We start from the raw sequence: 24552 nt of genomic DNA, 5'->3' as shown, positions 1-24552 counted from the left end.
TATACAAAGATATAATTATTATATATATATATAGTCTCATCCGCCGTCGTCCTAGTATTTTATAGGCACTATGCACATATGTCACGTGAAGTCCAACCAATCAAATTAAGCTTCGGCACTGGCATGAACAAATAGGCATAGGATTGATGACATCACTATTATGTCATGAATACAAAGAAAGATGATATATATACATTGTAAAATAGGTCAGACAACACACTCCATATTTGGGCATAGCTCCATTGGGAACATCTCCTATTATGGCTTTATATATTATAGAGACCAACAAACACAAAGCACCGCGCAGCGGATAGGGGGGAGGGGCGCGCAGCGCCCCGACCCTCTAATATATATACATTGTAAAATATATTAATTCACATTGATGACCAACGTTTAATGCAGATAAGGTCAGATGCTCACAATGGACATCTGGGCACACGAGTTTCTAGACATCAGGGCACACCAGATAAGTGGGCATACGAACATGTGGGCACACGAGATGAATCGGCACATGGACATATGTCACACACGATGACTGGGCACACGGCCAAGAGTTCACAAGAGTTCACAATACCACAGGCCAGGAGACCACCAGACTTGAAACTTCAGATGTCCTGCCATCGCCAAGACAATACATTTTCAGGGCATTCCCAGGCAATAAGAGGGACAAAGAAGGGCATTTAAAATGCTGAATTATTTTGATGATCACTGCTTTTATGATGCTAATTAATCTGAGTAACTGGTCAAGGACCTCTTCAAATCACCTTTCGCCTCATAATGAGTGTGTAGTGACAACAACTTCTTTTCAGGGGCAAAACAGTGCCTTTTTAAGGGCAGAACAGGGAGGAAAAAATGCCTTTTCAGGGCACTTTCAGGGAAACAACAGTTCAGTAACTACTACAGTTCAGTAACTACTACAGATGGTCACACTGGACATCTGGGCACACGAGTTTCTAGACATCAGAGCACACCGGATAAGTGGGCATACGAACATGTGGGCACACGAGATGAATCGACACATGGACATATGTCACACAAGATGAATGGGCACACGGCCAAGAGTTCACAAGAGTTCACAATACCACAGGGCAGGAGACCACCAGACTTACAGTAGCAACATTATCCAGGAAAATAAAAGAAAGTATACTATAAATGCTGATGCCATAGAAGCAGCATTGAACACTTTTGAAAATAACGGACCACCAGAGGATATTTGGATGACTCTTGCACCAAATACAGAACATGAACGACTACTTGACGAAGACTGTATAACAGAAATAGAACGACCAATGGAACAACAAGACTTAGATGACAATACACAACTTCTAATGAGAAGGCCTACACAAACAACAAACAACCTTTACACTGCTGAGATAAAGAAATTTCACCTGCTTCACCATGATTATTGTAAAATGATGAGATCTCTAAACATTGAACAAAGGGAAATGATAGACTATCATCGTAAGTGGTGTAAGAAGACAATATTAGATTTAAAGGGAGGAAAGGTACCTACTCCCTATCATATATTCCTTAGTGGTCCAGGAGGAGTAGGTAAAAGTCATTTAATTAAACTTATAGATTATGACACTAAGCGATTGCTTAGATTGGCTGGACATACTGATCCTGAAGATATTATTTGTTTATTGACAGCACCTATAGCAGGGCGGAATTTTGCCGTTTTCAATACACGATAGTGCACTTGGTGATACAAGCGCGAAATTTGCCACAGATGTCCTTCATATGACCCTAATTGATAATCAACCTCTGGCCACGCAAAAATCCGAAGATTTCAAGATGGCCACCACCAGTTTTCAAAATGGCTGCAACTGGGCCAACATTTTGGACTATATCACTTTGCTGGGGCTGTAAATCTTTGATTTTCCCCTTATTTTAATATAGGAGAATATGTTCTGAAGGTATTTCTACCAAGTAAGATAAAAAAATATATATTAGGTTCCAATATGGCGGCATATTTTCCAATATGGCTGCCGATAAATTGCATAAATGTACATTCACGTGAGCTTGTAGCACATGTATTTTTTTTATTAATTACCATACACAGAATCAATTTATAGCACATTTTAAAGTGATTTGGTAGCTTTTTAATGACCTAGGTTAACAGACTTTTCAATATGTTCAGCAATAAATACAAAAACTTAGATATATATAGGGATATTTTCTCAAACAGGTGCTGACCTTTTTCTCTTTCCATGGAAGGACAGAACTGTATGGCATCTGCTGAACGCATGAAAGAAGCAAAGACCTGATGACTTTGATCCAATAGCTGATGCATTTTCATGAAGGGGGATCCATCTGAGGTCCTTCGACAGCTTTTTCAAGCCAAGTCTTTGTGTCTGGGTAGCTCAGTCGGTAGAGCTTTCACCTTCGGATCACATGGTCATGGGTTCGATCAGGATCAGTGTATGAGTAGGTACAGTGAGTGTGGCGCTCCACCTCAGCAATACCAGGGGGTCTATAAGACCCCTGCGTTCTCAGCTGATACTGACAATAAGTCTCAGACTTACTTAATATGAACAAGTGCAACTGCTATGACAACAATGTCAGTATCTGAGCTGCGAATCATGATGTGTCAGATGCTATCCTCAGCAGCTCTGCCTCAGATACTGACATTGTTGACATAACAGTTTCACTTGTTCAAAGACTTGGCTTGAATTAGCTGTGGATTGCCTTTGGAAGGAGGGAAGGATCTCAGATGGATCCCGTTCATGAAATTGCATCAGCTATTGAATCAAAGTCATCAGGTCTTTGCTTCTTTCATGCATTCAGGGGATGCCACACAGTTTCGTCCTTCCATGGAAAGGGAAAAAGGTCAGCATGGCAAACAACTTCTCCAAATGAGGTTCAACACCTGTTGCAATAAATGATAAACATATGCAAGTCATTGAGGAGTTCATAGTACTCATGTACGATAGAACTTCATAGAAGTAGTTCCTACAAGGAAGTGAATGCAAGTGAAGTGCATTCCAAACAGGACATATATGGGGCCAGTCACTCTTGTGCAGTCCTGTTTGCCAAATTATGCCAGAAGCTGACAAGATGTGGATGTAAAAAAGCATGTTCTGGACATGTTCTGGACACCATAAGTTTGGACTTATCTGCACACCCCTCTGTGGTTGCAGTTGCTAGTACACTGGCCTGTCACTTGCCCAGCCACCATTGTAAATGAGAATGTGTTTATAATGACTTAATAACAAAACAAAAAGTAAGCACTAAGCTTTACCAAGCTAATAAATCACTTTCAAATGTTCCATAAATGGATTCTGTGTATGATAATTAATACAAATACATGTACTACAAGCTCATGTGGATAAACCATAAGCAGATGCACATTTCTGCAATTTATCGGCAGCCATATTGGAAAATATGCCGCCATATTGGAACCTAATGTTATTTTTTATCTTACTTGGTAGGAATACCTCCAGAAAATATTCTCTTATATTAAAATAAGCCCCAGCAAAGCGATATAGTCCAACACATTGGCCCAGTTGCAGCCATTTTGAAAACTGGTGGTGGCCATCTTGAAATCTTAGGAATTCCGCGTGGCCAGAGGTTGATTATCAATTAGGGTCATATGAAGGTCATCTGTGCCAAATTTCGCGCTTGTATCACCAAGTGCACTATGGTATCAAAATTCCGCCCTGCTACTACTGGAGTTGCTGCTTTTAACATTGGTGGAATGACAATACATTCAGCATTTTGTTTAAAACCATTAAGATTTGGATTTCATTATTTACCATTGTCAAATGAAAAACTTCCTATTTTAGAGAAACAATTCCAGAATCTACAGTTATTAATTATAGATGAAATATCCATGGTTGGTGCAGACACTTTACTGCATATATACAGACGACTTTCTGAAATTAAGAAGACAAAATCATCAGATCTTAATGAATGTAATCCATTTGGGAATATATCCGTATTAGCGGTAGGAGATCTTTTTCAGTTACCACCAGTAAGACAAAACTATATATTTCATGAGACTAGGGATAAAATGGCAAACATTTGTGGAAATGGATGGGATTTATTTAAGTTATTTGAATTACATGAGATAACAAGACAGAAAAACGACAAGCCTTTTGCAGAACTGTTAAATAGAGTTAGAGAAGGTAATATAACAGATGATGATGTAAATATTTTGAAAACTCGACAGATAACTACTGACCAAATTGATGATCTGCAAGACATTCTTCATGTATATGCTATCAATAATTATGTCAATGAGCATAACTCCAAGAAACTTCATTGTTTAGATAATAAACACATCTTTCCTATAAAGGCAAAGGATAAATGCAAAGATGATGACACAATGCTATTGAATTTGGCTTCTACATCAGGCAAATTTAGTGTTAAAGGAGGTCTAAGTAACGTATTTTCTATTGCTATTGGTGCTAAAGTTATGCTTACTGTAAACATTGATGTCACTGATGGTTTAGTAAATGGTGCTAGAGGATTTGTTGAACATATTGATTTCAATACACAACTGCAAGATGTTCATGCCATACTTGTAAAGTTTGAAGATGTTTTTGTTGGAGTAAATGCCAAATCCAGAAGTGTTTACAAAAACAATTACCCAAATGCTGTTCCTATTTTCAAATATGAATCAATACTTTATCATGGAAGGCATAAGGCTGTATCAACTAGAAGAATTCAATTTCCTTTGTCATTAGCATGGGCTTTAACAATTCATAAAGTTCAAGGTCTGACTGTAAATAAAATTCTTGTATCTATGAAAGGATCACGTTTTAATACCGGACAAGCTTATGTAGCATTCAGTAGAGTGAAGAATTTGAATGACTTGTATATAACAGACTTCAACCAAGAGAAAATCAAGGTAAACATACATGTACAAAAGGAAATGAAGACATTACGTGAAACATCCCTCAGAATATCATCTCCGACTTCATTTTCTCTACGACCATTTATACAAACCTTGAAAATTGGATTATTAAATGTTAATGGTTACTTACAACATTTAGATGACATAAGGTCAGATCACAACATACAAATGTTAGATATTATTGCTTTGACTGAAACACATTTAAAAAGTGATCATTGTTTTTCTACCATGGAATTATCAGGATTGAACTATAACATTTTGAGAAAAGATAGATTAAAAGCAAAAGGAGGTGGCTTAATGTTTTTAACTACAAAAAGTTATGAGATACACAAAGAAGAATTCATTTTGGATAATGATAGGTCTAAAACCTTAGAATATTTAAGCATTGTTTTACATTTTGGTATGAAACTTTGTATAATCCTTATTTACAGAGAATCAAAGATGAAATTAAACATTTTTAAGAACACAATGACATTAATGTTAAAAAATATATCTACAACACAAACTCTCATTCTTGGAGATTTTAATGATGACCTTTTAAAGACCAAAGACGAACATATAGACACACTTTTTTCAACTTTTAATTTTAAACAATTAGTACATTCTCCAACAACAGATCAAGGAAGTCTTTTAGATCATGTGTACTACAACAATGATCAAGAAAATAATATAACTATTGAAGTCAAAGACACATATTATTCAGATCATGACTTAATTACAATAAATGTATCTACAAACCAAGAAAATGTTGTACTTGATATTAACTGAACTATTTTTTTTTGATAATTACTACATTACCATACTATACTTGAAACACTGTTTTTTTTTTTTTTATTTCAATTTTTTTTTTTTGTACTAGCACTGCATTTTTTATTTTTTTTAAGTTTTGACTATATTTAAAAAATAACATTTGTTTGTTTACTATCTTTATTTCCGTTTTTTTCTCAAGGCGCAAGTTAGCAATTGACAGATTGCAGTCTTGTTGTATCTAGGTTTAAAGCTCATCGTGTGTGTGTGTGTGTGTGTGTGTGTGTGTGTGTGTGTGTGTGTGTGTGTGTGTGTGTGTGTGTGTGCGTGCGTGCGTGCGTGCGTGCGTGCGTGCGTGCGTGCGTGCGTGCGTGCGTGCGTGCGTGCGTGCGTGCGTGCGTGTGTGTGTGCGTGCGTGTGAGTGTGAGTAATAGAAAGAGAGAGAGCGATTAAAAACATAGAGTTAAACTCGGACAGAGTGAGAGAGAGAGAGAACAGATGCATGCCGACGTGCATGTGCTATATATTAAAACATATTTTCACTTCTTAAAATACGTGAGAATGATGCATTTATGAGGCCACTGACCCAAGCAGTATCCGGGGCTGATGTGAATCTGGAAGACCGCCACACTGCTCCCAGGTCTTTCACCAGGTCTGCCTTCAATGACCAGCTAATGAACAGCACATGTTCAGTCATATATATCCATATCGTGGAGTGACAGAGGAATAACATTAAAGCACGTACAGAGGACTGTGAGATGATGACGCATGGAAGTTCAGTCTGAGTGCACGCCTGAAGCGGCATACTGTAGGTATTTGCACATCATTATTTATCAAGTCAATTAAAATGTCTTTGGTTCGCTTGCAACAAACGTCAAACATGTCACTAATATTTCTGTAGGTCAGAGGTTCTCAAACCTATATGGGACCAACCCATACCAGCTTCAGTTTGGTATGCATTAAGAGCCACGGACCCCCATAACTCTCAGAATTACAGACCCCTAAAGGTTCCATTTGCTTCCTAACTATCAATCATTTAGAATGGGGCCCCCCTGGAACACACTCAAGGACCCCATTGCCCTTGGGGACCCCACTTTGAGAACCACTGCTATACGATATGAGGTCAGAGCTTATGTGCTGTAACTGTATGCTTATGTGTGCACTTATGTGTGCACTGTGCAGCATGCATTGCACGCAGCGTGTATGCATGCACCACGGTGTATGCATACACGGTGCATGCGTACACGCGTGTTTAGACCCAGATCAGTCTGAAGGAACACAGAGTAAATGACAGGCTTATTTTAGCCCTCAGTATAGTTAACTATGGCCTATTGAGGTCAGCCCATGCCTGCACTGCAGTGTTTATGCTATTAGGGGCCCTCTATCACATAGCAGAGACATGTTCTGTCATCATAGAAGTCTCGACACCGCATTTGGACTGCACTATAAGGAAGTATAAACACTATGGGGATCCAACACAGTGTTAAGACAGGGGCCCCTAAACACACGCGGTTAAGACAGGAAAGGTCCACGCACGGCATAATGCTCTCCTGTGTGCTTATTCGAGATATACGCAACGTTGTGTGTATTTGTTGAATAAAGCACGGGGAGAGTGTTACCCTGTGTGCGGACATTTCCTTTGTTTACTTTGTTTTTTTTTGGTGCAGCGCTACGGTTGTTTCGAGGACTGTGGGGATGTGCACATCCTCCCTCTGTTCCTTGAACACACAGCCAAACAGACAGAAAGAAAGAAAGAAAGAAAGAAAGAAAGAAAGAAAGAAAGAAAGAAAGAAAGAAACCGTTTAAAGCAGGAGTCTTCAACAGGGGGTCCGGGACCCCTAGGGGGTCCTCAGAGCTACTATAGGGGGTCCGCCAAATCTTTGTGTGATAGGATTTCGTTTTTTTACATTCACCACTTGAACCCTAGAATTCCTTTTCTGAGGGGAACATTAGCCGAAAATAGCAGATCTACAAGCTCTCAACGCCTCACGCTGCGATGCGTTGAGAGCTTGTAGATCGGATATTTTTGGCAAAGAGGCTATAGGTGTATAGTGAAAAAAATAGCAGACTAAGTAAAAAAAAAACTCTAATCTGAAACACAATTTTATACAATATAGAGTAGGGGGTCCCTGCTTCATCTCTCTCTCAGCTAGGGGGTCCTTGGCCTGAAAACGTTGAAGACCCCTGGTTTAAAGTATTTTAATCTGGGCCTCCTGGGTTAAATAAAAGCTACATAGACAATAAGTATACAGTATGTATCTTTTTCTACCCTGTAAGGCTCCTCAGTATTCTTCAGGTCCATGGTGGCGATTACCCAGCTGTCCGAAGGGGTCTGGCTGCTCCACATGGGCCTGTCGAAGCTCTTAGCCTCCAGGCGCCTCTGGATCTGCCGCGGTGACATTTACAAGTAATTTTAAGATATCTTTGGCTATTCAAAAATAGCAGATCTACAAGCTCATGAGCTTGTAGATCTGCTATTTTGGAAAAACAATGGTGATAATGTGTGCAAATCTTTGAATATATATTTTCTAAACATTTGTAAGATATTTTGTTCCAGGGATCCCAAGAAGCAAAGATTTGTTCGCTTGAAAATATTTATATATATTCAAAGATTTGCACAAATTTTCACGATTTTTCAAAAAATAGCAGATCTACAAGCTCATAGCTGTATATCTGCTATTTCTTAATAGCCAAAGAAATCTAAAAATGACACAGTCAGATGCTTTCCCGGTCTAAATGGGTTAAAAAGTATCAAATGGGAGTGCTTCTTGCCCCACGGACCTGCAGGAACCCTGCCTCAGTGATCTGGTAGACCAGCGTCAGGCAGCTCCAGTCATCCTGCTCCAGACGTGGGCTCTGCAGAATCCCTCTGTTGTCTCTCTGAGCCTGGACTTCACCCTCCTGCTGGTTATTCAGCAATGGCTCCAGTGAAACAAAACGGCCTGAATGGAAAGAAATGCGTTTTTTCAATAGGCTCTATGCACAGCAGCCATATGGGAAAGAAATTGGGCCTCTTCTTACTTCCTTCACAGGTGTTACCAATGATACTAATGAAGGGCTCTGTTCCATTCTGGTCAGGGTGCTGATATTGTGCGTGTTGGCTCACTAGAAACACTCCATTTTGGTTCCCAAATGGCCCCTTATGGTGGGTGTGTAACTCTGAGAGTGTAAAAATGGAACCAAATGGACCCGTAAGGGTCCATTTGGTTCCATTTGTACACTCTCAGAGTTATGGGGGTCCTTGAAAATAAGACAACCACTATGCCACACTAAATGGAACAGAGCCTTAATTACTATCATTGGTAACACCTGCGAAGGAAGTAAGGAAGGGGCCCAATTCATTCCCAATTATATGGCTGCTGTGCACAGAGCCAATTCCCTGTTCAAAAATCAAGTCAAAAGTAGTGATTCAAATAAATATTTTACAAAAGAAATATGAACTTGTATTCCCTAAAAAAAAGTCTAATTCTGGAGATAGCAGCCATTACAAGAGAAAACGTAGTAAAACTGCACGTTTTTAGCCTTGCATTTTACCTGTGATTTATGGGCGTAATTATTGTCCCTGCAGCTCAGTTACCATTCCTTTCATTCCTTCGACCTCCTGTTGCTAGTCCTTCATGTATTATTTGTTCCTATTACTATTTACTACACACACACACACACACACACACACACACACACACACACACACACACACACACACACACACACACACACACACACACACACACACACACACACACACACACACACACACACACACACACACACGCAAACTCAACTCTAGACTCAAATTGTCAGTTCTCTGTTGTTCTGAATCTGCATTATCATCAACTATTACCCAGAAAACCACTATGCCTAACTTCTTTAGCGATGCATTCGACCATTATGACTTCACTCTCTCTCTCTCTGCCGTTTCCAGAGAGACGCGGAGGAGGAAAGACACAATCAAGGGCCGTTCAATTAACCTACCAGGTTGACCTTTATAACAAGAGCCCTGTGTGCAAAGCACTACCGATGGAAACAGGAAACCAGGGACAGTTGACGTATTCCAGAGGAAATAAAAACAGACAGTAGGAATGTCGCCTCCGAGAAAAACAAGGACAAAAAAAAAACATCCAAACAAGGAGGTTTTTTGTGCCTTCAAAATATTAATTCTACATGACCGGGGTCTATACAGGGTCCGCTCCTTTTTTCCCTGTACACCGAGTGTCCTTGTCGGAAAATAGCCTATCTATAAGCTCTCAATGCGTTGCAACGTGTTGTGAGCTTGTAGATTGCCCCAGAACAGGGATATAGGGCCTTGTAGGAGTAGGGACTCGAGGAAGAATTTAGGCTGCCTGATAGCCATTGTTTTGGAAAAGAGCCTATCTTGTTATGGTTCAGCTTTTCCTTATAGCAGCTGGTATAACTATGGTCTGATCCCTGTGTTTGTTGGCAGCAGATCTACCGTACCGCCGACATGAGCGTTAAAGTACTTCTCCCCATGATATCATGTACATTAAAGCATACTGTATACAGTAGCTGCTGTCGGGCAGAAACCTCCTATCTCCATATTTTAACTGTTTGTGTTTCTTCGTAAATTAACGCCCTACTTGATCATACTACAGTCACACAAAAGCATCAAAGGTAGCAGATCTGCAAGCTCAACACGCTTGCAGATCTGCCACTTTTGCTGTTTTTGTTTGGATCCTGAAAAGTAACAGTTTTCAGGATACATATGAGGTTTCCACCTGACAGAGACGGTATCCATCACCACCTAGAATACTGTCTCCGACTCCTCTTGCCTCATCAATTACTGACTGATCCAGAATTCCGTGGCAGACCTCTGTAGGGTTCATATGGTTAATTGGGGCTATTAAACAAAGTGACAACATAAGTCCTTCCATAAAACCGCCATGGCAACGACGACAGCGTCTGTCATCATACCTCCGGGGGGAACACGTATTAGTTTAATATGGTATACATCAAAAATCTATTTCCAGCTCATCTGCTTTGATCACCCCAGACAAGTGAGGGCTGTCTTGTCTGTGATAACATGGTACCAGCCCCAGTTACAGCATGCACACAGATGCCTAAATGTGTTATTTCACTGTCTCCAGATGTTGTTGCTGGATTCTGGAATCAATGGAGTCCAGATGGATTATTATGGTGCAGTGTGGTGAAAAACCACATCAAGTGATAGCACGTAAAGTGCAACTGCAACCTAGCCACGCAAGACAGCCTCTGTTTCGCTCTCAACAACAGCAACTACACGGATACACCTGGCACTGTTTCTCAAAGTTACATTGACACACAGTACCAGTGGTGGAAGAAGTACTCACATTTCGTACTTAAGTAAAAGTACTGCATTGTAGAAATACTGTTACAAGTCTGGAATTAAAAATGTACTTGAATAAAAGTACAAAAGTATTGGTATCAAAATGTACTTAAAGTACCAAAAGTAAAAGTATTCAAATGTTTGAAAATAGCTGATCTGCTATTTTCATATAGCCTAGGTATAAAATAGGGCTAAAGTGGTTAATGTATGTTTTATAACATAATCATTTATATCTGCAAAGTAACTAGTAACCAAAGTTTTCAAATAATTGTAGTGGAGTAAAAGTACAATATTGCCTCTGAGATGTAGTGGAGTAGAAGTGAAAATACTGGAAATTGGAAATACTTAAGTACAAATATCTCAAAAATGTAAGTAAAGTACTTAAGTAAATGTACTTGGTTACTTTCCACCACTGCACAGTACCTGCCTAAATACTGTTCTAATATAAAGACACCCATTACAGATGCTAAATCTGATTTTTGCCTGTATTAGTGTTAGAGCTATATGGTGTTTTCTATGTTATGGTTACAAAAGACAGTGGGTGGCATCATAAAGTCTCCCAGTACCATCGTCATTCAGGGTCCAGCTCGTTAACTCTGGGTCTGACGTGTATCCACAGGTGCTGGACTCAAAGTTACAGGACCCTGGCAAAAGCTGGTTGTGGGCTTGGACGGTGACTTAGAAAAGAGAGAGGGGAGGGGGGAAGAGAGAGAGAGAGAGAGAGAGAGAGAGAGAGAGAGAGAGAGAGAGAGAGAGAGAGAGAGAGAGAGAGAGAGAGAGAGAGAGAGAGAGGGAATGGTAAGTATGAATCATACCAAGTGCAAATAAACATCACCCAAAGTTGAAAGCAGTGCCACTGTACACTGTAACAGTTCCATCTGTGCAGAGTGTACTCACCAGCTAAAGTCAAGAGGTAGAGTGGAAGCATTGCAGAGCTTTTGTGCAGCAAATAGGCCTACCTTGACAGACTTTTAGGATCCTCACAGTACTACTGTACTTCAAGGTAGAGTGTGAGTGGGTGTGTGTGCGTGTGTGCATGCATGTGTGCGTGTTTGTTTGTTTGTTTGTTTGTGTGTGTGTGTGTGTGTGTGTGTGTGTGTGCACGTGCGTGCGTGCTTCCTCAGCAGAAAAAGAAACTCCCCGAAAAAAATAACCTTTCAGTGTTTTTTGTGGTATCCCAGAGTAATATCCCTCTGTGCCAGTGTCTCTGAGTGTCTCTCCAGCAAGCAGACTGGCAGCACACTGAAGATTGTTGCATGGGAGACTGTGTGCTCTACAGAGCTGAGGAGGAGGAGGAGGAGGAGGAGGAGGAGGAGGAGGAGAGAACGACAGAGAGCTGTAAGGAGGAGAGAGGGTGGGAGGGAGAGCAGGGAGAGTAGGAAAGGATTGATAGATGGAATGAGAGAAAGGACACAGTGAAGGGGAGGAAGGAGAAGAGAGAGAGAGAGAGAGAGAGAGAGAGAGAGAGAGAGAGAGAGAGAGAGAGAGAGAGAGAGAGAGAGAGAGAGAGAGAGAAGTAGAGAGGGTGAGAGTCAAAGAAAGAGGAGGAGGTGCTGTATGGAGGAGAGCATGATAGGGAAGTAGAGAAATATTCAATTCAAAAAATGTTATTTATCCCTGAGAGGCAATTCTTGAGACAGGCTGTAAAAGTGACAAATTGTTTTGGTTTCAAAATATTTTGCAACTATGCACATTATGCATTCATGTGATGCATGTGACACAACTGACAATAAAAAAAAAAAGAGTTCAAAGAAAAGAAGTGACAGTAAATGACGAAAAGCAATGACTTCACCAGACTTCACCAGATGGCGATCAGGATGGAGACTTCTGCAGGCGTCTGAACACAGGATGAACGGCAGGGGTGAGAGGCACTGTAGAGGGGTGTGTGCGTGGGGAGGGGGGGGGGGGGGGGGGGGGGGGGGGGGGGGGGGCGCTGGAAGGACAGAGAGAACGTGGAAGAGGAGAAAAGAGGCCTGAAAAGTCATAAAGTGCTTAGGGGTAATGTGTGTTTATAAGTCTGTTTTAATGTTAAATGTATTAATCTAAGTAATGCATAAATGTACATTTCTACTGTGTGAGTGATGCGTCTATGGTTGCTAAGAATGGCACCTATCCTATGGATAACGTGTTCTGGTTGTGCGGAATGAAAGCTTACTTGAGGCTTCCCCCTGAGTGGGGGGGGGTCTGCTCGCCAATCCGAATATTGGATCCCTCATTCATTATCTCAGCTAAGCCATATCCTAATGTTGCCATTACACACCGTGTGTCCCGTTCTATGGGTGACCCCCATGACCCGATATGGGGAGCCAATGTACCTGACGATATGAAATTATGGTCCACGGCTAATAAAGTAGGGTTGTCTCTCTTTCCCCACTTAGGTGTGGGAAAGCTTATGCTACGTGTGGAGACCATTAACTACCGATTTAGTCTGTTTCTGAATGCTACAATGACCATCGACGAGGCTCAAAACCATGAGATAAGCCAACTACGTTTAATGACCCTTCAAAATAGATGGACCCTTGACCTCTTGACCGCTGCGAGTGGAGGTGTATGCGTACTTTTGAAGAGTACCTGCTGTGTCTACGTTTCGGACGACATTAATTCTAAGGAGGCCAATGACGCTATGTCCAATCTACGCGCCCTTCAGAAAGCTATGAACAGTGATTTCCATCCTGATAAGGGGTGGTTTGCTTGGTTAATGGGAGGGGGTTGGATTCAAGCTCTGTGTAAACTTTGAACAATGTTGCTCTGTGCTTTGGTGCTGTTTTGCGTGTTATCGGTCTGTGTGATCCCGTGCATCAGGACCTTAGTGAAACGCATGGTTGCTGACACGTTCGTTCAAACGTATACTGCGGTATCCCAGACTGAGCAAGACTTAAAAGATGACGGGAATGTGTTCTCCCTTCGAAGCCTTTATGATGAAAATGACACAGACATTTAAGCTCTGTTAATATTTGAAAATGAATTGTCAGTTCATAATGGTCAAATTAATGATACAAACAGTTGAAGGTTATTAAGTGTTACAACCACTGCTCACAAGAAAGCCATACATTTTGAGAGTGATAATGTCCTTTTCCTATCCATAGGTTTTTCAGCATTATCTACAATCGTTTGTCTCATTATTGATTAGGATCAATTGACATTCTACTCGTTATCATCATGCTCATTAATAACAGCTCTGTGCGACAAGCGGGTAGCTAAGTCCCAAACTGAAAGCGAAAGAGGCAAGCGTTATATGGTGTTGATGTGACTAATGAAATCCTGTTATGATGTCCATTTTAAAAATGTGAAAGCAAGAAAAATGTGATTGATGTCTAAGGAATTATTAATTATCATTAATAAACAGGAGGGAAATGAAAGGTCCGATTATCAGTCATAAAGTGCTTAGGGGTAATGTGTGTTTATAAGTCTGTTTTAATGTTAAATGTATTAATCTAAGTAATGCATAAATGTACATTTCTACTGTGTGAGTGGTGCTGAGAGGAGCAGAGAGTAAGGAGTAATATTGAGTGGTTTATTGATAGTTAGAGAGAAGCCATACACAGCCCTTATCTCTGGGAGACTAAGCATGAGCACCCAGAAGTGCACATTCCATTGGTGTGGGTAAAATACTTTTGTACTGATTACTTTTTATACTTACTTGGTATACTCTATTACTTTTTAAGGTCCACCCACATGTTCTATTTTCTGTGTTCTGTTAATACAATAAATGAGATGTAGGAAGTGCTGAACAATCAGTATGACTCCGGTTGTATAGGTGTTCGTACTCCTTGTACAAGTTAATTGAGCTCTTTGTGTCACGTGTCAAGTTATTTACGATACAAGTTTATACACGGTGTGATCAAAGCCTAGGGTGAATGATAAATGATAGACTAGAACCCTATCAGACTGTGAAGAAACTGCAGGGGAAAAAATGAAAGGTTGTAGTAGGCCTACAACAGGAAATAGAGCTAAAAAGGCATGGAACTGAGCAAAAGAATCTGCATAGAAGCAAGACGATTACTGGCATTCATTGGTATGGTTATAAACTGTGGAACTGTTCAACTGTTTGGAAATAGAGCGGAAGTCGGAAAGAATTAAGATGGTGCTGGATGCGGCCAGGAGATTCTTGATGTGGACATAAGTAGAGAAGATCTAGATCAGCGGTTCTCAAAGTGGGGTGCAGGGACCCTCAGGGGTCCTCGAGGGGGTTCCAAACGGACCCTTACAGGTCTGTAAGCTATGGGGTCCTTGAAATGAAAAGGTTTGGGAACCACTGCTCTAGAATATGATACACTGACTGACTGAGGGAGGATTTGCACCAACTCAGACAGGTCTAGAATAGACAATGCAATGGGAGAAACTGTACTGGGGTCCTTGGTGGGGTTCCAGGGGGTCCCCTGCAAAATGTGTTAATATAGCATCACAATCATTTCAACCATTTTAACCTTTTATACTTTGGCTATTCAAAAAAAGCAGATATACAAGCTCATTGCGCGGCACCGAGAGCCGCACTATGAGCTTGTAGATCTGCTATTTATGAAAAATTGTGAAAATCTTTGAATATAACATTTGTTAAAGCGAACATTTGTAACTCAAATCTTTGCTTCTGGGGTGGTCCCTGGAAAAATGTTTTGACTTGGGGGTCCGCGGCCAAATACATCCTTGACATGAGAAGGTTTGAGAGCCACTGCTGTAGCAATATGCTCCTCAAATGGGTTTTTAACCTGCCAAACTAACTAAAAGAATAAGAAGACCTTAACTGCTGTAAAACAAGAAGTAAAAGAAGTTTAAGAGGGAGAGGTGACCGTGAGACCATGTTGAGACGCACATGTGTCTTTTGTTTGTTTAATTTATTACATGTTGAGTTGGACTTCAGTGTGTAGATGTGTGCCACCGTGTGCCGTCTTGTTTCGTTTTTGGCGTCGGCGTATAGCTGTGTGCAGCTGATGGTCCAGTTTGAGTTCTTTTTTATTATTGTTACTTTGGCTGAGGAACCTGTAAAACGGTGAGCATTGTGAATAAATCTTCACCTCTACCAAGCCAAGTTGTCTGCTGAGTCGGCCATACTGTACTACCACCTTACTTGACACTTGAGCACAGCTGGATTTATACATGGGCTACCCTGGACCAAAATAGCCGACCTACAAGCTCACAACATGTTGCAATGTGATGAATTGTGAGCTTGTAGAACTGCTATTTTGGACTATTTTTGCAGGACACCGTTGTGCGATAAAACTAGAAAAAGTGCTCCTCGGAGCACAGGTCTCCACCAGGTTCAGGTATGTTATTGTGGCCTCCTGGTGCGCTATAATAGGCCAATGTGAAAAGGGTGCCATTCATTCTTAGGCCTTTCATGGCAATCAGACACTGCATTTATGATTTGAGGCATTTTGTTCCAAAAATTTGTTTTGCTAAATTAGACCTGCTGGTGGCGCTATAACAGGCCAGTGTGAAAAAGGGTGGCATTTCTTCCTCGGCCTAGGTGGGAATGTGCGTGAAATTTCACGGAAATCGCAAGCTGCGTGCATAATTTGAGGCATTTTGTTCAAAACGGACCAATCCTGCAAACTTTGGAAGCCAACCTTAGCCAATGAGGAATATGGGAAATCGGACAGATCCGTGTTGATCACATGACTATAGATATACTGTGTACCGATTTGCATGACGTTTGGATAAAATCTGTGGGAGTAATGTAAAAAAAATGGGTTTTTCACAAATCGGCCTCCTGGTGACGCTATAACAGGCCCAAATTTGGGGCAGAGGTTCTGAATTGGCATCCAGTGTGGGGGGAGTGTGGTGGACAGTTTCGCAGCAACCGGGCCGACAGTGCGGGAGATTAGCTGCTCGCACACGGACGGACACACGGACGGACAGGATGCAAAACATACTCTCTCGCCATGCCTTCCGGCCTGGCGGAGACAATAACACTTAAATAGTTTATTCATTCGTTGATATATAAAAATACAATAAATACAAAATATATTTTTTTAAATGTGCTTCTAAACATGCTATTGTACAATGAATTGAAAACATCTATAGAATAATCAATACGAAAAGAATCAATAGTTGCAGCCATAGCTGTGACATTGCATACTAGTTTTTCTGTCATCCTCAGAGAACGGCCTTGGTTTTTCTTCATGTGCTTACAATTATGCCGATAATATACTCCATTGGGGTGCATGTGTTTCTGGTCATAAGTGCTGGTTGGAGTAGTTATAGCTTATCATTTTGTGGTGTAGTGGGGGCCCCACCAATGACTCAAGCCCAGGGGCACCCACTCCCTTAAATCCAGCCCTGCATTTGAGCCAGACTATTCTGCACTTGTCTCTATTTTTAAAATGTACAGTCCAATACCTCATACCATGTGCCAAACATACTTGGCTAACATAAACTATTCTGATTCAGATCAAAAGAAAGGCAGGTGAGTGAAAACATCAATGGCACATTTTCAGGTGGGCACCTCACAGCAGTAGATTTTTAGTTGAATTACAGCGGGCTGAAAGCTTATAACTATTCAAATAAATACAGACTTTTTCCAAAGACTGACTACATACAGAGGAGACGCCCACAATTCCCTAAATGTTTTCTTTTTTAATTTTCCTTGTTATTTCTGCTTTTAATGATTGCGCCAGTTTTATAGTTTTTTAATGCGTTTTTAGTTTTCATTCATGTGCAAACCTCCTTGGTCAATAAACTGATACTTAGAGTGAGTGACTCCACATATTAAGGGGAGATAGACATGGAAAAGAACAGAGTGTGTCAGACAGGGAGTAGACTGCTGAAACACATGACTTACTGAAGGGAACACTTTATTCCACATTTGTCATCCATCTGCAAGACTTTAAGACCTTATGTTCTCTCTCTCTCTCTCTCTCTCTCTCTCTCTCTCTCTCTCTCTCTCTCTCTCTCTCTCTCTCTCTCTCTCTCTCTCTCTCTCTCTCTCTCTCTCTCTCTTTGATTTTCACTGTCTACCTGCCCCTGTCTCTCTCCTTTCTACCTCTGCCAGTGGTGGAAAGTAACTAAGTACATTTGCATAAGTACTGTACCTAAGTACAATTTCGAGGTATTTGTACTTTACTTGAGTATTTCCAATTTCCAAGACTTTTACTTCTACTCCACTAGAGGCATCTCAGAGGCAAATGTTGTACTTTTACTCCACTGCAATTATTTGAAAACTTTAGTTACTAGTTACTTTTTAGATTTACATGTTTATTGTTTATATGATAAAACACACATAAATCACTTTAGCCTTTACATTATACATAGGCTATTTTGAAAATAGCCGGTCTACAAGCTCACAACGCGTCGCGATGCGACGCGTTGTGAGCTTGTAGATCTGCTATTTTCAAATATTTAGTACTTTTGGTACTTTAAGTACATTTTGATGCCAATACTTTTGCACTTCTACTCAAGTACATTTTTAATTCCGGACTTTTACTTGTAACGGAGTACTTCTGCATTGCAGTATGTAAAGCAATTGAGTACATTTTCCACCACTGACCTCTCTGACCTCTCCCTCTCTCTCTCTCTCTCTCTCTCTCTCTCTCTCTCTCTCTCTCTCTCTCTCTCTCTCTCTCTCTCTCTCTCTCTCTCTCTCTCTCTCTCTCTCTCTCTCTCTCTCTGTACAGGCAGTACATACATTCTGTGCTTTTCAGTAACTCCATGAGGTGTGTTGAACCATTTCAAGGGGATACCAGATGGGTGGGTCGTCACATCCACCATGAGTGTCTGATTTCACGGCAATCAAGGCTCTCTATCTGGAGAGAAGATGGACCGTTTTTTCTTTTTACAGTTAAAAAAAATATACCATCACTTTGGGAAGCCAGTGAGTCATGGAATAATAATCAGTTACAAATGATCAGGAATGCTTAGTTAAAACGTAGTTCTATGATGCCACTGTAAATGAAAACAAGTCGTCTTTTCATCAAAGGTCAACCAGCTGCACCTTGTTAGTTGGTACACAATAAAACCTGACCGTTAATTTAACTCTGAGAGTGTGCAAAACTGAACCTTAGGGTACCAAAGTGGGCAAAAATAGCCGATCTACAAGCTCACAACGCATCGCAATGCATTGTGTTGTGAGCGTGCAGATCGGCTGTTTTCGGCAAGGTGTAGATGGAAATACATGCGGACAATAAAGCTCTGGGGGACCCTGGTCAACTAAGTATGTAGGGTGGTCTTAGGCCCTTTTGGTTACAGTAAATGTATTTGTTATATTCTAATCAATGATGAAAAGAGTTATCATTCGATGGACTTTTGGACCCAGAACCACAGCTGTCTGAATGCAAAATGGTCAGACAACTAAGCCGCTGACACACCTAAGAACCCCATCATCTCCCAGCATTGTTCTGTGTAAACAACATGTGGGTGTTTCAATAAATAAGACGAGAGCGCCAGGAGATGACATCTGTGGAGCACGCTAAGCACTGGTCTGTAAGAGGACACTGTTACGTGTTCCCCTCACAATGTAGATGTGTTTCCACAAGGCCCCCGGGGAGACCCTCACCCTGGGGCTACACCCTCCATTAGGGCCACACACACATGCAGGCGCGCACACACACACACGCACGCACGCACGCACGCACACACGCACACGCACACACACGCGCACACACACACACACACACACACACACACACACACACACACACACACACACACACACACACACACACACACACACACACACACACACACACACACACACACACACACACACACACACACACACACACACACACACACGCACACACACGTCTCCGGACCCTCAAATCTCTATCAGCGTTTTAAGCTAATTAGATTCATATTGAATCATCATGATATGGTTGCTATTGGAGATACCCAAAGGGAGCTTGGAATATAAAGCTTTTTTCTGTTGTGTGTCACATGCATGGGTTTTCATATTGGCTGTTAGGAATATTTGTATAGGAAGTTTACATCATATAAACACGTGTACAGTATCTGTTCTGGAGATGACAAACAGTGCCGCCTACAGGCCAGTTGAGACTAGAAGTTACTGTCCAGTTATTATCTTACTACCAATTGTTTCTCTCAACACACACTGACACACAATTGTCAGTGTTCATTTATCAAATTTTAGAGCGCACAAATGTAACCAGGTAGTATCTGGCAGGTATGGCCGGGTCCATTTGGTTACAGTTTCTGTACGCTCTCAGAGTTAAATTAACACTGAGGGTTTTACTGTACAGGAACATCCAGTAGGCCATAAGAACTGCATTGGTGGTATGGAACAGTGGCCAGTGTCAAGTCAGCAGATGCAACGCTACTGCACAGTTATGCCCTGTGTCCCAACCTACAGAATTTCTGGATAGAGATATTCAGACTATTTTCCAATATACTAGAGGTAGAGATAGATCCAGACCCAGTGTTAGTCATCCTGGGGGTATCAGAAGGGATGAAGAAACTACAACTACCTCAACAACGCCTTCTTTCATATGGCCTTATTGCTGCAAAAAAATTGATACTTTTATTTTGGAAGAAGAAAGAGACCCCCACAATCAAACTCTGGCTCAACGAGATGACAGAGTCCTTACATTTAGAAAGAATCAGATATATACTCAAAGATAAACTGAAAGATTTTGAAAAGATTTGGAAGCCTTTAGTCTCCTTTCTTAAAGGTTGAAAGGCTAATCCTTGTGGATGACCCGTGTCGCACGTAATCTGGGGCAGCACTTCTGGGGAGGGGGAGGGGAGGCGGGAGGGTCCCTTTGTTTTTTGCTTAAGTTTTTTTTTTTTTTCTTCATGTTACCTGTCTGTTTTGTGTTTATGTCTGTTTGTTTTTGTTTAAAAAAAAAAAAGGAAGCTAAATGTACAACTATAACCTGTGCTTCACAATAAAAATATTTGAAACAAGTCAAATTTATCTCAATGTGCTTCAAAATAAAACCTGAAAATGCAAAGGTTGATTATGAGACAAAATACACATTTTACATATGATTAAAACATAAGAATGAATTACAATAAAGTGACTGTTGTGTGACTGTGAGAAATAAAAAGATATAACTTCAAACCTAACTAAAAGCTTGTGAAAATAGATCTGTTTTGAGTCTGCTTTTAAAAGAGGATACTGTAGCAAACCTGGCTTAGATCATCAACTGGTATAGAATTCTATAAAGTGGGACCATAGTGACTGAAAGGAAGCCCCATAACCTGATTTATTTAGTTTATTCTGGGTTTAGAAACGAGAACTTCATCTGATGATCTACTAACAGCACGGGTCTTCAACGTTTTTCAGGCTAAGGAGCCCCCCATTAAGACCAGGAACGCATCTGTGTCACTTTATATTTCTTTGGCTATTCAAAAATAGCAGATATGCAAGCTCATAGTGCGGCACCGAGTGCCGCACTATGAGCTTGTAGATCTGCTATTTTTGAGAAATCTTGAACATTTATTTTTAGGATTTAGAAAACATTTTTAAGAGTCGCCTCAGGTCTTAATGGGTTAACTGGGAGAGATGAAGCAGGGACCACCAATACATATTGGATTCATGTTAAATGTGTGTTTTCAGACATTTAACCACTTAAACCCAATACTTTGTTAACTTGACCTTTGGCGACCTACAACAAGCTTGTAGATCTGCTATTTTCGGCAAAAAAAGAAAGAAATCAAGTCCCTATCGCACAAAGATTTGGCGGCCCCCCTGCAATATCTCTGAGGAGCCCCTAGGGGTCCCGAACCCCTTGTTGAAGACCCCTGATCTAAAGGGATCTGGTGGGTGCAGTGTGAATTTGTGGTGACAAGAGATAAGGCTGGATTCATAAAACATTCATGAAGGTTAATTCCAGCGGTGGATTTAGTACATGCTCACTCCATGTCACATTGCTGAATGGGCTATAGGGCATGGAGAACATACATCCACCCATGTATGCAGAGAGTGGCTCGCAAATTATTGATGCCTCCTCTTAAAATAGGAGCATGGAAACTAACTGGACCGGAAGCAAGACGTGTGTAAGTGTATAATCCTAGCAAAATAATGTTATCTTGAATACACTCTGATAACCTAATTCATTGATGAAACACGGCCTCATAGGCTTACCACTACATAACTGTGTTCATCACATTTTCCACATAATTACTTGCGCCTGTGAAGCAGCGCAAGTACTGTATTCAGGGTCGTCATGTCGAAAGGAGTACACAACATATACACAACGTATATTAGTTATATAGTAGTATATTAGTTATATAGTAAGTATATTAGTTATATAGTAGTATATTAGTTATATAGTAGTTTATTAGTTATATAGTAGTGTATTAGTTATATAGTAGTGTATTAGTTATATAGTAGTGTATTAGTTATATAGTAGTATATTAGTTATATAGTAGTATATTAGTTATATAGTAGTGTATTAGTTATATAGTAGTATATTAGTTATATAGTAGTGTATTAGTTGTATAGTAGTGTATTAGTTATATACTAGTATATTAGTTATATAGTAGTATATTAGTTATATAGAAGTGTATTAGTTATATAGAAGTATATTAGTTATATAGTAGTATATTAGTTATATAGTAGTGTATTAGTTATATAGTAGTGTATTAGTTATACAGTAGTGTATTAGTTATATACTAGTATATTAGTTATATAGTAGAATATTAGTTATATAGTAGTATATTAGTTATATAGTAGTATATTAGTTATATAGTAGTATATTAGTTATATAGTAAGTATATTAGTTATATAGTAGTATATTAGTTATATAGTAGTGTATTAGTTATATACTAGTATATTAGTTATATACTAGTATATTAGTTATATAGTAGTATATTAGTTATATAGTAGTATATTAGTTATATAGTAAGTATATTAGTTATATAGTAGTATATTAGTTATATAGTAGTATATTAGTTATATAGTAGTATATTAGTTATATAGTAGTGTATTAGTTATATACTAGTATATTAGTTATATAGTAGAATATTAGTTATATAGTAGTATATTAGTTATATAGTAGTATATTAGTTATATAGTAAGTATATTAGTTATATAGTAGTATATTAGTTATATAGTAGTATATTAGTTATATAGTAGTGTATTAGTTATATAGTAGTATATTAGTTATATAGTAGTGTATTAGTTATATAGTAGTATATTAGTTATATAGTAGTATATTAGTTATATTATTAGTTATATACTAGTATATTAGTTATATAGTAGTGTATTAGTTATATAGAAGTATATTAGTTATATAGTAGTATATTAGTTATATAGTAGTGTATTAGTTATATAGTAGTGTATTAGTTATACAGTAGTGTATTAGTTATATACTAGTATATTAGTTATATAGTAGTGTATTAGTTATATAGTAGTGTATTAGTTATACAGTAGTGTATTAGTTATATACTAGTATATTAGTTATATAGTAGAATATTAGTTATATAGTAGTATATTAGTTATATAGTAGTATATTAGTTATATAGTAGTATATTAGTTATATAGTAAGTATATTAGTTATATAGTAGTATATTAGTTATATAGTAGTGTATTAGTTATATACTAGTATATTAGTTATATACTAGTATATTAGTTATATAGTAGTATATTAGTTATATAGTAGTATATTAGTTATATAGTAAGTATATTAGTTATATAGTAGTATATTAGTTATATAGTAGTATATTAGTTATATAGTAGTATATTAGTTATATAGTAGTGTATTAGTTATATACTAGTATATTAGTTATATAGTAGAATATTAGTTATATAGTAGTATATTAGTTATATAGTAGTATATTAGTTATATAGTAAGTATATTAGTTATATAGTAGTATATTAGTTATATAGTAGTATATTAGTTATATAGTAGTGTATTAGTTATATAGTAGTATATTAGTTATATAGTAGTGTATTAGTTATATAGTAGTATATTAGTTATATAGTAGTATATTAGTTATATTATTAGTTATATACTAGTATATTAGTTATATAGTAGTGTATTAGTTATATAGTAGTGTATTAGTTATATACTAGTATATTAGTTATATAGTAGAATATTAGTTATATAGTAGAATATTAGTTATATAGTAGTATATTAGTTATATAGTAAGTATATTAGTTATATAGTAGTATATTAGTTATATAGTAGTATATTAGTTTAATAGTAGTATATTAGTTATATAGTAGTATATTAGTTATATAGTAGTGTATTAGTTATATAGTAGTGTATTAGTTATATAGTAGTGTATTAGTTATATACTAGTATATTAGTTATATAGTAGAATATTAGTTATATAGTAGTATATTAGTTATATAGTAGTATATTAGTTATATAGTAGTATATTAGTTATATAGTAAGTATATTAGTTATATAGTAGTATATTAGTTATATAGTAGTATATTAGTTATATAGTAGTATATTAGTTATATAGTAGTGTATTAGTTATATAGTAGTGTATTAGTTATATAGTAAGTGTATTAGTTATATAGTAGTGTATTAGTTATATAGTAGTGTATTAGTTATATAGTAGTATATTAGTTATATAGTAGTATATTAGTTATATAGTAGTATATTAGTTATATAGTAAGTATATTAGTTATATAGTAGTATATTAGTTATATAGTAGTATATTAGTTATATATATATACAGAGATATAATTATTATATATATATATATATAGTCTCATCCG

At 38.5% G+C, this 24552-nt stretch overlaps 1 protein-coding gene across 2 annotated transcripts in view; it reads right to left on the bottom strand.

Annotated features, from left to right (window-relative positions):
* Positions 1-12156, bottom strand: part of LOC311038368 (MAM domain-containing protein 2-like) — a 33744-nt gene extending 21588 nt beyond the window's left edge. The window contains exons 1-5 of one of the 2 annotated variants that reach the window (XM_084047853.1): positions 11823-12156; positions 11492-11602; positions 8387-8547; positions 7875-7991; positions 6192-6276 (exon numbers count right to left, since the gene is read on the bottom strand). In XM_084047853.1, coding sequence (XP_083903979.1) covers positions 6192-6276; positions 7875-7991; positions 8387-8547; positions 11492-11602; positions 11823-11853 — 505 coding nt within the window. In that variant the 5' untranslated portion in view covers positions 11854-12156. Of the gene's footprint in view, positions 1-6191; positions 6277-7874; positions 7992-8386; positions 8548-9139; positions 9234-11491; positions 11603-11822 lie in introns of those variants that run through there. The other variant, XM_084047854.1, reaches the window with a different exon arrangement.
* Positions 12157-24552: the final 12396 nt, after the last annotated feature.

The sequence above is a fragment of the Gymnoscopelus microlampas genome (genome assembly GCF_963454915.1).
Source record: "Gymnoscopelus microlampas genome assembly, chromosome: 21".
Taxonomy (NCBI): domain Eukaryota; kingdom Metazoa; phylum Chordata; class Actinopteri; order Myctophiformes; family Myctophidae; genus Gymnoscopelus; species Gymnoscopelus microlampas.
This window is presented reverse-complemented; position numbering and strand designations above follow the sequence as displayed.